A 16,287-nucleotide genomic window follows, 5' to 3' on the forward strand; every position below is an offset into this window, starting at 1 on the left:
TCATTAGTTTGAAGATAAAACGTATATCTTGAATGTGAATTCTTACCCGATTTTCTTTGCGCCCTCAGCCAATCTCACCTCGTGGGCGATTTGCGGCATTGATTTTGTGTCCGCCCCATGCTCCTTGGGAGTGTTTTCATTTGGTAAGCCCACGGCTCGTAATTCGAAACACTCGTGAGTTGGGGCAGGCGCCCTCCCACATCTGCTCTGCTGCGAATAAACAAGCTGCAGTCTACTTCGGTCCTGGAATCCTCGCTCACCTGCCGGCGCTCTCTCGGGTTCTTCTGACGGCGCCTCGAAAGCAAAATATTTTTTTGTTTTTTGGACCCAATAATATGTCAAAGCGTTCCCTTTGTCGTTCTGTAGCCAGTGCGCAAAGCGTTGGAAGCGGAATATGACTACGTTGAACGTGTGTCACGAGGTAAGACAAGCTCAGCGGACTGTCCTCACGTTCAAGGATCTCCTGAAGAATGTCTTTATTGTCGTTGTAACAAGCACAACGAAACTGAAGTCATTCACATCTGGACTGTACTTTCAGTACATAACTTTTGGACACACAATTGCTGTCTGAACTTTAATTGGTGATGTCAGCTCTTGTCATATTTTCCATTTGAGGTCTAAAGCCGCTCGACGCATCGAATTTTTATTTGTAATTTATGTAATCCATGAAGTCATACCTCTTGCTTTGAATTGTATGCCACATTCAAAGATGTGGGAGCCAGGTCGGTCGGATGAGCACGGAGGTTGCTCCGCTACGGCAAGGAAGTGTCTGATGCTCAGGGGGGGAGGCGCCTTGTCACGGTGACGCAGCCGCGAGTTGTTTTGCCACCGACGAAGCACCGAAGGGGAAATCCCGTGGTTTAGGTTCCAAATGCATATTTTGTGACTCCAGTCCCGGAACGTTTCCGACACACTTCGCAGACTACAAACGGTGTATGAAAAGACTTTATTTTTTTTTTTTGTTACACGGCACGTGTACTTGAGTACATGCCTTGAGCTTTGCCATCAGATGATCGGAAATCTCGTGGAGGAAGATGACAAGCGCCTGATTTTCGGGCTCGTTGGGTGACTGGAAAGTTGTCGTGCGTGTGCTGCGCTGGGTGCGTCGGCGTCATGCCATTCCAGTACACACCTGAACCGTGTGTGTGTGACTCCGTAAATAGCCGGACAAACGAGTTTAGCATTATGCACAAGCGACCAAAAGGGGGTTATTAAAAGAGAATGAAGGCTTTGAGAGCGTCACGATCAAGCTTTTGGTTGATTTTCTTTTGCCGCAGGAAGACTTTGACGTCGTCCATCGATGGTTGAGCGCTCAGTGACGGGGAATCCACACCGCCAACTCTTGGGGTTCAACACCGGTACGATGTCCAATTTTGCAAGCCTTAACAAAGTACTTCCTACAGCGGATTGGAATGCAGAAGAAAACGCTTCTCATGTCTCACTTCCTCGTTTCCCACCAATTACAGCGTTCGCCTCAGAATCGTGATTGTTCCCTTCGCTTGCCGCTTTGTGTCAAGGTCAGCCGAGCGGCAATTGCTCTCGTTTTGGTTCCGAATGTGGAGATGGGATTCTGCTGTGGCTCAGTACAGGGGCGGCTCTATTCGAGTGGGACACGGGGCCAACGGCCACCCCAAAAATGCTAACCCGGTTTGACTTGACTGCGTTTCCGCAGGAGCACGTCCGGCAGGCAGACGAGCGCTGAAGGATCCAGGAGGAGATGCGGCCCGAAGAGAAAGCCACAGCGGCGTCGCAGGTGGACGGCGCGGGCCGAAGTGGAATAGATGTGCTTGAACTTGGCAACATCGCAGACATTGCCGATGTCGAAGGACTGCGGGGCAGCAGGTCGGGACTCTCTCAAAGTCCAGTGTCTGCCCACCTATCCGAGTCTCTGCCGGTGGATTCTTTGTTGAGCGGGACAGCTGCGAGCGACGACGCCAATGTGGTTTCGTCCTCGCCAAACTTGGACTTCAGCTTCGACTCGGACTACGCCGGCACCGCTATCGCCGGCGACTTAAGCGAACTCAGCGGAAGGTCCTCGGAAAAGACGGACCGCGTCTCACCTGTCGACGTCTGCGAGCGCACTGCGGAAAGGGGTCAGTGCAACGTGAAGGCGAAAGACAGAACCGCTTCCATACCTACCAAAAAAGCGAAGAATGGCAGCCCGCCGAAGGACGACGACCACGAACAAGAGTGTGGAAGCGCACCGTCCCGGCGCAGCGTCGCCGAAGACGTCAGTTGCTGCTACAGGTCTGTGCACAGGGGCTGTCTGCAGTGCGTGGAGGAGACGCCGGCCATGTTGTCCGGACTGGTGCTGTCTTTGGCTTTCTGCGTGGCCATCATCGTCCTCATTCCCAGCACGGGAAGGGTGAGAACCGCAATGGGTGTTTTGTTTGTGTGCGCGTGCGTGCGTGCGTGAAATGGGGCGAAACGTGTCAACGCAGTGAGCCCCCTGCGGTTTATCGCGACCGGTTTGAACCTGCGATCGAGCGAGATGGGAGAAAAACTGAAAGAAATCTGAGACTATTTCATGTTAGGAGGTCGAAATTCCGAGGATTTGGACAATTCGAAGTTGAACAAGGCGTTTAAACAAATAATCCATGATAAAAATAGTCGTTGGTTAATTTGATAATTGATTAGTTTTCGATTCATGCGGTTAATTGTTGTTGCACATATTTAAACAGCAAAACGTTCAAGCATAATGCTAACGCGTAACGTGAAACGGCATAGAAGAGCTAACAGAAATGAGCATATATGTTACGGTAATTATAAAATGCTATTTTAACGCACGCAGCAACAGCGTCACGTCAGACAAAAGACAATTAAACATTGTACCTTTAAAGACCAAAATGTTCAACCAAACCGTATAACAACAAAAGTCTGCTCGTATAATGCTAACATATCATGTAAAACAACATAGCAGAGCTAACAGAAGTTAGCATCTATGTGAAGATAATTCGAAACCTTCCAACAACTGCTTTTTTTGAAACGCACAAGCGAAACACAAGCGAATGAAACATTGTTTATTTCAACCGCAAAATGGGATCTACCCGAAAGAACGGCAAGCTTCCGTCAAATTTCCTGTCGCTGCGTTGGCGCAAACTAGCAAAATGAGCGTTTGCGTGCGATGGCGTTCAAAGGTTGTAATTTGCGGACAGAACATTGACGTCCACGTGGGAGCTCTGTCGGTGGTGTGCGTGGTTCTGAGTCTGAGCGCCGGCCTGCTCGTGTGCCTACCGTGGCTGGCCACCGTGAGGCGCTGCGCCGGCGCACTGGCTCTCTTCGTCTGGGGGACGCTGTACGTCACCGCCATCGTTTTCATCTTCACCGGAGGACCTGTTACGACGTGGGAACAGGTGGGGAGAAAGACGTCACACCTCGAAAGAAACCCACCTTCGCCCTCACTTCCTGTCTTGTCCTTGTTCCTCCTCAGGTCGCCTTCTTTCTCTTCCTGTCCTTGAGTGTGTACACAGTGCTGCCTCTCTCACTGGCCTGGGCTTTCATGGTTGGGATTTGGACCAGTGTCACACACATCATCATCATCAGTGTTTACGTCCCGGTCACGAGTCCAGAGACACCAGACTTGGTGGTGCAGGTGCGTCCAAATTAATTAGGGTTGCAGAGGAAGGGAAAAAAATCCATGGGGATTTAAAAATGGAGAATTTTGGAAATATGGTGAATCCAGCAGGGCTCTGTCCCGAGCCCCCTGCATGTCGCGAAAGGTTCGCTATTAAGAGCCTGCTTTCCATTTTGTGAATTCCTGGTTTATTCCTCTTCATTTTCCTCATTCCCTCCAACTTTGAAAATTGCAATCCTAAACTTTGTACACTTTTCACATTCTCACACATTTTGGACCGTTGTCTGGTCCATCATTTAACCACAGCTGGTGGCAAACGGCATGCTGTTCTTGTGTGTGAACTGCATCGGGGTTTTCCACCTTTGGACCACTGAGCATGATCTCAGGGTATCCAATCAGAAGAGAGAGGAGTTCAGCGCCATCCGCTCCCAGAAGGAAATAAGGAAATACCAGCAGGTTTGATCACATCCAATTGCTCCCATTCAATGACTGTTGCCTTAAAAAAAAAAAAAAAAAAAAAATATATATCTATATATATATATATTTTTTTTTTTTAAATCACCTCGGTCCGTTTCCCTGGCAACAGGAGCGTCTCCTGCTGTCGGTGTTGCCACGTTACATCGCCATGGAGCTGAAAACGGAGGTGATAAAGAGGCTGACCAAGCCCAAGAGCGACCAAGAAAATGGCCACAACTTCCACAGCCTGTACATACGCCAGCACAAAGACGTCAGGTGAGGGACGAAACCGTGAGAATGATGTTATGCTTTCTGCGTGTGTGCGTTAATATGCCCAAACTGTGTGTCCTTAGCATTCTCTACGCGGACATTGTGGGCTTCACAAAGTTGGCCAGTAGCTGCACACCAGAGGAGCTCGTCGCCGTGCTCAACAAGCTCTTCGGCAGGTTCGACGACATCGCCAAGGTACCGACAAGTCCGGTCCGGCATTTTGCGCGAAGGCGGGTAAGGCGGAGCGCCGTCACATTTGCTGCACGCTTTGTGCAGAAGAAGGGATGTCTTCGCATCAAGATCTTGGGCGACTGCTACTACTGCGTGTCGGGTCTGCCCGACCCGATCCCGACGCACGCCAGCAACTGCGTTCAGATGGGCCTGGACATGTGCACGGCTATCAGGTTAGCTCATTTGCATGCGATATGATTACTGCACAGAGGTGTACTGTGTAACTTCCTCTTGAGGAACTGACTCGGCCACACCTACTTTTAATGTCCGCCATCAACAGATGAATGTTTTCTCTGTGACATGGGTGTGACTTTTGGCTCAATTACACTTCATAAAACCAGTTTATTTCTATTTTTATTTTATTTTTTTGACTAAAGATAGCTCAAAAACTAAGGACATTTGTGGTTGTTCGATCACTTTTTTGTGTTGTAAAAATGTCAAGGTACCACTGGACGACGCTTTTTCTTCCCTTTTAGTAAACTGCGAGAGGCCACGGACGTGGAGATCAGCATGCGCGTTGGCGTTCACACGGGTAACGTCCTCTCCGGCGTGATCGGCTTGCAAAAATGGCAATACGACGTGTGGTCACATGACGTTACGCTAGCCAATCACTTGGAGTCCGGAGGCGTTCCCGGGTGAGCGCAGTGAAACGAATTTAGTTGCGTCTTGCCATTTCTGCTCCCAAACTCAACAATTTGTGTGATTTCCTTTCGACAAGGAGAGTTCACATCACCGAGGAGACTCTGCGACACTTGAACGGAGCGTACCAAGTGGAGGATGGCGACGGGGGGAGTCGGGATCCTCTTCTTCGAGGAAGACGGACCTACTTGGTGCTGGACCCCAACAACTCCGACAGCCCGCTCAAAAGATCCCAAACGGTGGGCATTGGTGCGGCATACTGCGTCGGGGACGCAAATGTGTAAACGTGCGGATCCGTCCTTTCCAGGCAAACCTTCTCGGCACCGTTGAGAACAGGCAGCGGGCGTCCATGCGCATGTCTCAGTACCTTCAGTCGTGGCAGAACATCCGGCCCTTCGCCGAGCTCAGCAATCATCACGACCGGCGCCCCGAGACGATAAATGCGGTCGAAGTGAACCAGCAGCAGTCGACTGCTGTACGTCGGCGAGCGCTATACTTGGCAAACACATCCATAATAATAATAATAATAATAATAATAATAACTGACTGTAAAAATGTCTGTCATTGCTTCAGGAAAGACCACCTTGTCAGAACACCTCCTCCTGGTATGCTCCATTGAGGGCTTTCATGCTCAGAGCAATTTCACGCTCAAATTGAAACAAGTGAAGTCGCTGCTCAAAAAATGTCAACGCAGTCAAATCCACGAATCACAATAAGGCCTGATTCAAATGTTCCTCGCCAGGAGCGTCCATTGAATTTCTGCTTTTTGTGTCTCAGCTTGGTCGTAGATAACTGCGTGAGGGGGTCGCTGGACACGCTGGACACGGCCGGGTAAGTTAGATGTTTTTTTCGAATCTCCGCTTGCCTGTTCCTCTCATGTGTTTGTGCGTGTTTGCCAGGAGGAGAGGCAAGAGGCTCAACTGTCTGACGTTGCTGTTCAACGACGTGCGCCTGGAGAAGCAGGTGGCGTCACTTGTCCAACAGGAAGTGAGCCCGCCGTGGCACCGCGGCGCTTTTAGTTTCAAATGTTTGTTGGCGTGTTTGCGTTTCCAGTTCCGACTGTCAGAGGTGAAGGGCGTGCACCAGTCCATGAGCTGCCTGGCTTTGGTGTTCGTCACCCTTTTTGCCGTCCAGATGCTCGTCTCGGACAAGTGAGCGGCGCCCATGTTGTTGCCGTTCTTCTGATTTCTGCCATCTGTCTTACAAATGTGTTTGCGCCCCGGCCAGGAATTTTGAATTGGCCGTGTCCTACAGCGCCACCTTCCCTGTGCTGGTGCTTCTTTTGTCCATTGCGTTCTGTGGCTACTTGCAGGTGGGCTTGGCCACACTCTCCAAAATGCACAAGTATTGAACATATCATTTACATTTTTTTTTTTGGTAAAGAAATGGCATTCCAAGGTACCACCGCGCATCAACTTGATCTTGGGACTGTCTCGCGGCGTCTCCACGAGGGCGGCCTTGCGTCTGTTCATCGTCTGCCTGAGTTTGCTCATCACGCTGCTCATGGCCATCCTCAACTTTGTGAGCGCTTCTGCAATCCTTTTAAAATACACCGAGGAAGATCTTTTCATATTCCGATCATTCTCACCTTTCGCTATTACTCCCTTCTTTGACCGTACCCCCTTTAGGTCTTCATCCCAGGAAACAACTGCACGGAGGTTAGCGACAGGAGCGCGCTGGAGGGTCTCAAACTCTACACTGTGCCTGTGAGTTAACAATCAACGTTAAACATGTCCAAAGTCCTCGTGGTTCCAAATACGGCAAGCCATCGGAGTGTCTTTCCGTACGTGCGTCCAGTACTACCTGTACTGCTGCCTGCTGGCCATGCTGGGAGTCATCGTCTTCGTCAGGATATGTTTGTCGGTGAAGGCTCTGCTCCTCACGCTGGCCGTGGTGGTTTACTTGGCCCTCTTCCTCCACGTGTACGCCAGTCGGTCGTCCTGCCTCATCAGCCTGCTGTACGGCAACGCCAGCAAGTGAGTGAGCGTCTTCCTCTGACGCTGATGATGCGAGAGAGAGAGAGAGAGAGAGAGAGAGCCCGAGGTACGCAGGTGCCTTTGGCCTCTGAATGTCACGCTCTGACTCATTTCAATCTATGTTGCTCCTCCCAGGCCCGGTGTGCTGAAGGACCCTCAGATCATGTCCGGTGTTTGGCTGGTCATCTTTTATTTTGTCTGCATCATTCTGGCAAGACAGGTCTGTGCGTGCGTGGGCGTAGTTTCGTACAGCGCACGGGAATTTGTACACGTTTTCGTTTTATCTGGTCAGTCATGAATGAAAAGAGCAAGAATGACCTTCCATAAAGTTGGACATCTGCAATGCACTCATTCACTCTTTTGGAAATACAATTTCATAAAATTCACAGATATTGTATCATATATAAGGAATGAGTTGTGGTGAATCAGAAGCACTTGAAATTGTGGCGGTCGTGTGCTGATTCCCATTTAACATCTTTTTTTTGTATTCTTGATGGGCAATGTATCTTAGGTAATGGTAAAGTCAGATGATCTACATACTTTTTCATTTTCTTGTTCTTTTTTTTTTTTTTGCACTGTAAAATAAATAAAAAGTTCAACCAATCAATCCCGTCAGGACGAGCTGGGCTGCCGCGTCGACTTCCTGTTGGAACATTGTTTTAAACTGGAACAAGAGGAGATGGAGACGGTGGAGAATGTCAACAAACTTCTCCTCCAGAACGTTCTGCCCCTTCACGTGGCCTCCTTCTTCATCGGCAAAACTGTCCGCAACCAGGTAAAGTTCTTTTGTTGGTTCTGGTGCAGCCATCTTGAGAATGTTCCAGCTGTTGTTGTGCCCATTGTTCTTTCGTCCCTCCCTCGGTTTCTCAGTCGGTCTTTCCTGCTTCGTGACGTGCCGTGAGATCATTTCTGTCGTGAATCGTCGCGATATCGATAAACTCGACTTGCTGCAGAAATCTGATGGTCTGTGTTTGGTTTCAGGACCTGTACAGCCAGTCGTACGAGTGCGTGTGCATCATGTTCGCCTCCGTGCCTCAATTTAAGGAGTTCTACACCGAGAGCAGCGCCAACAGGGATGGTCTGGAGTGTTTACGTTTCCTCAACGAGATCATAGCCGACTTTGACGAGGTGCGAGCGAGTCGTGGCATCTGAAGGTTTTTCCAAGCCTGATTTTTTTTTTCGCCTCACCTTCTTGCGTTATAACTCTGTTGCTTAGCTTTTATCGAAGCCCAAATTTTCTTCAGTGGAGAAGATCAAGACCATCGGCAGTACGTACATGGCGGCTGCGGGGCTGACGCAATCACTGGATGACAGGAAGGTATACACGTCAAAAAGCGTTAGGACTACGTCCCCGACAAAGGTTTTACAGTGAACATCGGTTTATCGCAGGGGAGACACGTTCCAGATCCACCCAGGATAGGTGAAAATCTGGAAAACTGATAGAAAACAAAAGCAGTTTTAAAATTTTATCTTAAAACACCCAAATATTCAACCAAATCATATAATGCAAAACACCATAGGTGGGCGAATGGAAATTAGCATCAATGTTACGGTGATTATAAACCTTCAAACAACTTCTACTTTAACGCACACAGAGGGCAGCATCACATACAGCAAAAGAGAATTTAGCATTGTATGTTTACAAACCAAAATGGTTGTAGAGCCTTACTCACATGACTGATCTCTGGCTCCCCCTGCAGAAATGTGACATGTCCTACAGTCACGTGCGCTCCGTGGTGGAGTTTGCCATTGCGCTCATGGGCAAACTGGAGCTCATCAACACGCACTCCTTCAACAGCTTCAAACTGCGAATCGGTGAGCCCGTAATTCAAACGGCAGTGACTACAACGTTGACGTTCACTTGTACATTTTTGAATGGGTTGGGTCAGGAGGCGTGAGTACTGTTGAACGCATGTTTATTTTTTTTGTTCTTCAATGAAGGAATTGATTGTTAATGTACATTTGCAGGCATAAACCAGGGCCCGGTCATTGCCGGAGTCATCGGCGCTCATAAACCGCAGTACGACATCTGGGGGAACTCTGTCAACGTGGCGAGCAGGATGGACAGCACAGGCGTGTTGGACAGGATACAGGTCAGTTCGTCGCCACTCACTCGTCTCCTTCCCCGCTTGACCACGTCCGCGTCCGTCTCTGCGACCAGGTGACAGAGGAGACGGCCCAGGTGGTCCAGAGCGTGGGCTACGGCATCACACGGCGGGGGGTCATCAACGTCAAGGGCAAAGGGGAGCTGACCACGTACTTTGTCAATACGGAGCCGTCATCGCCGCAGTTCTGACCGCTGTCGTTCGGTGCAGTTTGGAGGAGAGACTATTTGCAACGAGTCTGCCGCAGTGCGCCGGCCATAGCGGCGATGTTGATGTCCGGCGATGCACAACGGGACGCCTTAGTCTTGGGGATGAGACACTAAATATGATCCTGATCGTGCAACTGTGTCTGTAATTGCATATGAGTATTTGTCTTTTGACGGTTTGCAGAATTAAATGAAGGACATTTTTTTTTTTTTGCTGACAGTGAAATGGTCTACATCACTGGTTGTCAAACTTTTTTACACAAAGTACCACCTCAAAAAAAGACTTAAAAGTGAAATACAATTGAGCTGTACATAACACATTCACTGCCATTGGCGGCTTTAGAAGTCAAATATCCTTGTTAAGTGGGAAGGCTGGCAGCTAACAAATGTATTGTCATGGATTTAAAAAAAAAAAAGATAATAACATTATGCACAGTTTGTACATTAAATTCAGTGACTCACGCCTACTGCCACAATGTCGTGTGATGGCCATGCTAGCTTCACTCATGACGGGCAAACATGCAGATCTTTAATTACTGTACACCGCTGAAATAAACTCTCTAAATTATAAAATCAGAATTCCCACCAATCACTTTCTTAATACTTCCAATACTTGAGTACATTTAATATTGGTACATTTTACTCAAGTAATTTTCTGTATTTTAAGATACTTACACGTATCACTTTCATGTACTTCATACGAGACCGTCGGCAGTACACCAAAGAAATGTTGAAATCGTTATTAGATTATAATTATGTAAAAAGCTGTAACATATTTAGATTTTGTATATTTTTGTGTGTGTGTTTTTTTTAACTGGATATTGTATATAATGTGGAAATACTATTTATGAACGAATAAAATTGAATTTCAAAAAAATGCAAATGATATACTTGGTAGATCATGAGTTTGGTTTGGGTGTTAGTTTAAAAAATGTCCATTAATCTAAAGGTGAAATAAACTGTTATGTATGTTTATTTCAATAAACAAATATCAGTGGGTATAAATGCAAATTACTTCACGATATATTTCAGTTTGTAATGGGTTATTTGAATTATTACAATAGTACAAGATGTGTTTCAACGCCTCAGAGGATCCCAAAAGTATCACAAACGTCAAAGAAAAGCCTGATTGGCTGCAGAACTTTTACGACTTTTCATTGGTTGGCCCTGCTGTCAATCTCCGTGCTTCCGGCTTTACGATTCGGATCGTTATGAGAGTTCCTGACTTCTTCTGAATTGACATTTGAGTTGGTAAGTCTTTCGAAAAGTCTTTTCTTCTCACCCCACAGAAACGTCTGGCCGTTTTGAAAGCACGATTATGTCGCCTAGACTCCGTGGACCAGCTTCAAGTTGAACGACACGAAATATGTCAGCAGCCCATGACCTAAGACGGAAAGGACGCCCCCCCAAAACATACTTGTTATTGACCGACCAGAAAGTCCGCGACTATTCGGAAGGTACCATCCCGCTGCCGCGGGGGTCCATGTGCTCGGAGACGCAATCGAGTCGGAACACAGCCGAGCTTGTAAATGTCAAGGTAGCGGTGAGAATCTTTTTGAAATACACGCAGAACAACTTATGAGGTAGTAATGTCGAATACATGTGTCCCCCCTGGGTTCTCCTCAGATGCTGGAACACGACATCATTGAACAATTTGACAGAAAGGTTCTGCTTGAAGTCCCAATTGATTGTGTTGGCCTGTTGGAACCTTTGGATCCAGAGGATCGTCTGGAACTACTAAGTAAGTTCTTTAATAACACCAGAACGGTTTATTGGGAGCTTTTGTTGTTGTTGTTGTTGTTGTTGTTGTTTTTTTTTTTTTCTCCAGACAATCTTGAGAAGCTTCACAACTTGCCCGTTGGGACGCCCCTGTGGGTCCGGCTGGGCCAAGCGGACAAGCTCGCCGAAGCTGAACTCAAATACGTCGGCCCGATGACCACGGGGAGCAGTTCTCAGTTTTTTGGTGTGGAACTCAAGGTGGAGTGGCACAGTGAGAGTTGAACATCGCTTCCGTGTAATATATCGGTCAGGTGGTTATATCGCCCCTCATCGGCCGCAGGGCTCTGCGGCGGGCAAAGGGAATGGCACCGGCAGCGGTCTCTTCACCTGCCCCGACGGCTGCGCCGCCTTCGTGCCGGTCAGCCAAATCGCGGTCCGACACTGGTCCAGCGGCGACGAGCCCGACGGCCAGGAAAGGGAGCGCCCTCCCCGCCGCATCATCCTCCGCCACCATCCCAGCCAAAGTCACCCCCGGCGACACATCCGTCCGCCTCTGCCCGCCCTTCCCGCTCAGTCTCAGTCTTCGGGCGGATCGGCCGAACCGGCGCCTACCGGAACTCAACACCCGTTCAGTGTGGGCCAGCGGGTACGCGTGTCCCTGAAGGACTCGACTGTCAGCGGAGAGGTGCGCTTCTGCGGTCCGCTGCCCCGTCAGGCCTCATCTATGATATACGTCGGCGTCGTGCTCGTTAGTCGCTTCATTCGTTCCAGTGACGTTGAACGGCGGGCACAGTGGTGATGATTTGGCGTTTTATGTTTCAGGACACTCCTGCGGGCAACTGGGACGGCCATTATAGAGGAGAGAAGCTCTGCCAAATTCCTTCTGCCCTGTATGCAAAACTGGTGCCTGCCTCTAAGGTGTCACCAGGTAGAGGAACACTTTTGAAATACTTTCAAATGGGATTCCAGATGTGGCCCCCGGGCCATGAGTTTGACACCTGTCCACTACGCCGTCATTGATTTGTTCTCAATTGGAAAAAAAAAAAAAAAAAAAAAAGGTCTCATTTTGGGTACTCGCTTTGCAATAACAGCTATTAAAATACCGTAAGGAAAAGGCATCGGATTCAAATTTTCAATGTAAATGATTCAAGTAAAATTCAAATGATTCAATTAACTGATTCCTGTTGTTCACCGCAGAGCCCCATCTTCACGCCATCCCTCCCCCGCAAGTCCTCAAATCCATCGTGAAGACGTCACCACCCGCCGCCAAACCGGGCCCTGCCTCGCCGACCACCTATGCCCCCAAGGTGGCGCTGTTGCCACCCCCCCAAAAATCCTCCAAACCGATTCCTCCTCTCCCGCCGCCGAAGTTGCTCCACAATCCCCTGCCTCCGCCCCCTCCGCCGCCTCCCAAACCCAGCGACCCGACGGCGGCAGTGGCGCAGCACGCGAACGGCGCGCACCGCCCGCCCTCGCCGCCCGGGTCGCCGGCCGTGGGCAACGGAGAAGCCCTGGAGGTGGGCTCCATGGTGGAAGTGAACGACCCGCCCCTTTACGGTGTCATCCGCTGGATTGGACACATCGATGGGATTTTGGAGGCGGTTGCGGGCATTGAGCTGGTAAATTGACCTCGCCCTCTTACTCCCGCTGCCAGGTGCTCGTTTCAGATTCAGAAATCATTACCGACTCACGCCTCCAATTTTCCATCCAGGAGCAGGAGTTGTCGGCAGGGACCGACGGCAGCTACCTCGGCGAGCGCTGCTTCCACTGCCCACCCGACAAGGGGCTCTTCGTCAAGCTCTGTAATTGTCGACGGGATTCCAGATTCCCCGCTCCCGAAGCTCGCGTCAATCAAGTGGCGCGCTGCAACTCCATAGGTGAACACGTCGTACGCCGCACTTTTGCGCTGTGGCGCGGCAGCTCACTTGTCTGGCTCTCTGCAGCTTTTGCCGAGTGGGGCAGCGAGTGCGTGAAGGACGACACCCTTCCTGCGGACGGGGACGAGGCCAAAGAACTGTACCAGGGCTGGAAGAAAGGCATCCAGGGCCACCTCAACTCCTGCTACCTGGACGCCACGCTGTTCAGGTGCTGCGCTGACTCAGTTCCCGCGTACACAGAAGCCTCTTTTGCGGCACGACATCTCACTCCGTCTCGCCGTCCGCAGCCTCTTCTCCTGCTGCAGCTCGGCAGACTGGCTTCTGTTTTGGCCCTCGGACAACACGCGAGCCGACCAAAGCTCGACCCGAGCTCAGGAGCTGCTGCGCTGCGAGATCGTCAACCCCCTGCGCAGGTCTGCCTGGCACTTTACTTTTTGACTACAGACCATTTTGCCATGATGTCACACGTTCTTCCGAAGTGGCAAAAGGCGAATCTTTCTCCCATAAATGGCATTCGACCAAGAAAGAGTGCTTGAGAAAACCGGGCAAACGGCTCCGTGAAGTCAGCGTCACTCTTTCTAATGAAACCAACTGTTAAATGTACAAAAACACGCTCAATCCAGTTGCACAATGTCAAGTGTGCCATTTTCCATTGCACCGTCTGCTGAGCAGGCACGGCTACGTTTGCGCCAGCAAGACCATGGCCTTGAGGCGACTGTTGGAGGCAGCCAACGGCGACGCAGGCTTCACCAACCAGGAGAAAGGTATGTGAGCGAGAGCGCCGAGCATTTCCTGTTAGTGCGGGAGGAATGCCGCCATGCCGCTCCTGCTTTTGTCTCTGTCCAGATCCGGAGGAGTTCCTCAACAAGCTCTTCCTGCTCCTCCGTGTCGAGCCGCTCCTCAAGATCAGGTGGCGCCACACCTCCTTGGTCATCTCCTTCGCCCCATATTTCCCCTCCTCTTATGATTATTTTTATTATAGTCACTAGCCATATAGCATCGTGGAACTTCTTAATCTTCTTCTTCTCCCAAGATCGCTGACTCATAAGCCGCAGGAGTGTCACCTCTACCAGCTCTTCCCACCTCACGTTCCTCGCTCGCCCTCCCCCCCAGACTCCGTTATGTTGCCCTCGCCGCTGTTCACGCCAATGAGGGTGGCCAGCGTCCAGACCTTGCTGGAGTCCTCCTTCCTCCACGCCGGACTCAAGTTAGCGGAGGTGAGCAGAGACGTGGCGTCGAGGTGGAGAGAGGAGCCGTGTCTGGGGAGAAACAAATCCTTCCATTGTATTTGTCACCCCCCAACCCCCCCGCCACAGGGTCCGTCCTGCCTCCTGCTGCTCATGCCTCGCTTTGGGAAGGACTTCAAGATGTTTGACGTCATCTTGCCCACCCTCAGCCTGGACATCACAGACCTGCTGGATGACAGTAACTGACAATTTAGCCCAATGTTCAGTCTGGATGGCAAAGGGGTGGAAAATTGGTGGAAGGTTTCCAGTACATTCCAAGGGGAAGTTAAACTGCGAAATTTTGGAAATAGTCCAAATTTGAAACTTTTCAGGAAATCAAAAAAACATCACCTTGCTTGAGTTACAAAAAACTGCATTGTTCAAGTTGGTATTATACCTTATATTGCTATCAAATACGGTTGCGCTAATGTAATATGCTAAAAATTGCTAATGCACGGTGCTATCGTTGATTTAAGCTCTTGGGACCATGAATGTTGCAAAAAATAAAATGAGCTGACTAAACAGTTTAATAGGCGGAAATGAAATTGCGCACACTTCCCTTCGTGGCTGACCAGTTCCTTCTGCACCGAAGCATCACAGCAGTCCATCTTTAACAAAACAGGCTTACTCAAACGTATCTATTTTCACTCATTATGGTCTCCAAAAATATCCAGACTTTAAATCTTGAGGGGACAAAATTCCCGCAGCTCCCGCAGAGTGAGGGAAGTGGCGATTTCCAACACTTCTCAGACAGTTGAGCGTTTAAGAGCGTTAACAGATTTGTTCTCAAGTTGTTTTGAACACTTTAAATTGGTTAATAATGAATAAAAACAAAACAGATGACCAATAGTATCAATTTGTGAAAAAAGATGACATTAACCGTCTTCTGACATACGAGGTTTCTGCCCGAGAGAGACGATATATTTTCCTCAACCACTTCAAGTTAAGAGCCAAGTTTCAATTTTGTAAATTCCGAGTTTATTCCTGTTAATTCCCACGGAACGTGTCCTTTTGCAACCCGAACGTTCAGTCAGCAGTTGTTAGATCACGTGGTCGTACTTGTTTGGGATCATGTTCCGTGTTGTCTGCGTGTGTGTGCATTTGTTCAGCTTTGAGGCAGTGCAGCATCTGTCAGGCTTTAGCCCACTGGGAGTGTCCGGAGTGTTACGAAGACCGAGCCATCACACCGGGACACCTCAAACAGTACTGTCACACCTGCAACTCTCAGGTACGTGGGCTTGGCTCCAAAGCTGGCCGCTGACCGCAAGGCGTCTCGCAATTCAGCGCTCATCTTTCTCATCAGGTTCACAGCCACAGGAAGCGAACGTCACACTCCCCGCTGGAGATCGGTGTCCCCGAGGGGGCGTTTCGCGGCCCCCTCAACCTCGCCCGCCAGGAGATGTCTCTGTTTGCCGTGACGTGCATCGAGACCAGCCATTACGTCAGCTTCGTCAAACACGGGCCTCTGGCCTCCGATTGGCTCTTCTTCGACAGCATGGCCGACCGCCAAGGTGAGACGAAAAGTAGCGGCTCATTCCGTCAAAATCCCCGTCAGCGGAATCAACCGGTGAGGTTTTTTTTTTTTTTTTTTTGTCCAGGCGGCGAGAACGGCTTCAATGTCCCCCTGGTGAGGCCGTGTCCCGAGGTGGGCTGCTACCTCAGCCTGTCAGAGGAGGAGCTCGGCAGAGTCGACCTCGTTTCCCTTCCGGAGCGCGCTCGCCGGCTGCTGTGTGACTCTTACATGTGCTTTTACTACAGCCCTGAGCTCAGCCTGTACAAGTGACACGTATAGCTCTTGGAATGATGATGTCATACACCTCTCAATGACAGCAACGTGGTTGCTTGTTACAATAATTTTATGTCTGACCACATGTGTAACTGTCTTAAATGTTTGCATGAAGATAGTCGTGATGCCCACAATGTAATTCTTCATGGGTTGACTTATGAATTGGTGGCTATTAAACAGGATGAATTGCATAATAAAAGCCAAATGAAGTCAACTCATTTC

General features: G+C 49.5%; 2 protein-coding genes across 10 annotated transcripts; both read left to right on the forward strand.

Annotated features, from left to right (window-relative positions):
- The first annotated feature begins 200 nt into the window (after positions 1 to 200).
- LOC133472426 (adenylate cyclase type 4-like) lies at positions 201 to 10,471 on the forward strand. Of its 7 annotated transcripts, none has more exons than XM_061763171.1 (27): positions 207 to 421; positions 1,278 to 1,358; positions 1,467 to 2,365; positions 3,156 to 3,353; positions 3,431 to 3,592; positions 3,881 to 4,030; positions 4,161 to 4,306; positions 4,384 to 4,495; positions 4,577 to 4,704; positions 5,008 to 5,166; positions 5,250 to 5,409; positions 5,478 to 5,645; positions 5,744 to 5,775; positions 5,948 to 6,001; positions 6,070 to 6,133; positions 6,224 to 6,321; positions 6,398 to 6,482; positions 6,554 to 6,691; positions 6,799 to 6,876; positions 6,968 to 7,146; positions 7,282 to 7,366; positions 7,763 to 7,921; positions 8,128 to 8,274; positions 8,363 to 8,464; positions 8,847 to 8,961; positions 9,115 to 9,239; positions 9,308 to 10,471. In XM_061763171.1, exons 3-27 carry the CDS (start codon positions 1,718 to 1,720, stop codon positions 9,440 to 9,442), a joined length of 3,627 nt encoding a protein of 1,208 aa, XP_061619155.1. In that variant the 5' UTR covers positions 207 to 421; positions 1,278 to 1,358; positions 1,467 to 1,717; the 3' UTR covers positions 9,443 to 10,471. The 7 variants fall into 7 exon arrangements, 6 of the variants coding, with proteins under 6 accessions (XP_061619154.1, XP_061619155.1, XP_061619152.1 ...); XM_061763168.1 differs by having other exon boundaries at positions 1,467 to 1,517; positions 1,673 to 2,365; positions 6,070 to 6,321; XR_009786705.1 differs by having other exon boundaries at positions 201 to 421; positions 6,070 to 6,321; positions 8,363 to 8,457; positions 8,844 to 8,961; positions 9,308 to 9,331.
- Positions 10,472 to 10,570: 99 nt separating this feature from the next.
- On the forward strand, positions 10,571 to 16,279 carry si:cabz01101003.1 (ubiquitin carboxyl-terminal hydrolase CYLD). 3 transcript variants are annotated; one of them, XM_061763176.1, is made up of 17 exons: positions 10,571 to 10,708; positions 10,787 to 11,000; positions 11,084 to 11,198; positions 11,286 to 11,434; positions 11,517 to 11,924; positions 11,999 to 12,104; positions 12,374 to 12,795; positions 12,888 to 13,053; positions 13,120 to 13,261; positions 13,341 to 13,466; positions 13,726 to 13,817; positions 13,900 to 13,963; positions 14,087 to 14,270; positions 14,370 to 14,478; positions 15,389 to 15,507; positions 15,583 to 15,790; positions 15,878 to 16,279. In XM_061763176.1, exons 2-17 carry the CDS (start codon positions 10,824 to 10,826, stop codon positions 16,060 to 16,062), a joined length of 2,772 nt encoding a protein of 923 aa, XP_061619160.1. In that variant the 5' UTR covers positions 10,571 to 10,708; positions 10,787 to 10,823; the 3' UTR covers positions 16,063 to 16,279. The 3 variants fall into 3 exon arrangements, with proteins under 3 accessions (XP_061619160.1, XP_061619163.1, XP_061619162.1); XM_061763179.1 differs by having other exon boundaries at positions 11,517 to 11,861; XM_061763178.1 differs by having other exon boundaries at positions 10,787 to 10,994.
- The last annotated feature ends 8 nt before the right edge of the window (positions 16,280 to 16,287 follow it).

The sequence above is a fragment of the Phyllopteryx taeniolatus genome, chromosome 23 (assembly GCF_024500385.1).
Source record: "Phyllopteryx taeniolatus isolate TA_2022b chromosome 23, UOR_Ptae_1.2, whole genome shotgun sequence".
NCBI classification, from domain to species: Eukaryota; Metazoa; Chordata; class Actinopteri; order Syngnathiformes; family Syngnathidae; genus Phyllopteryx; species Phyllopteryx taeniolatus.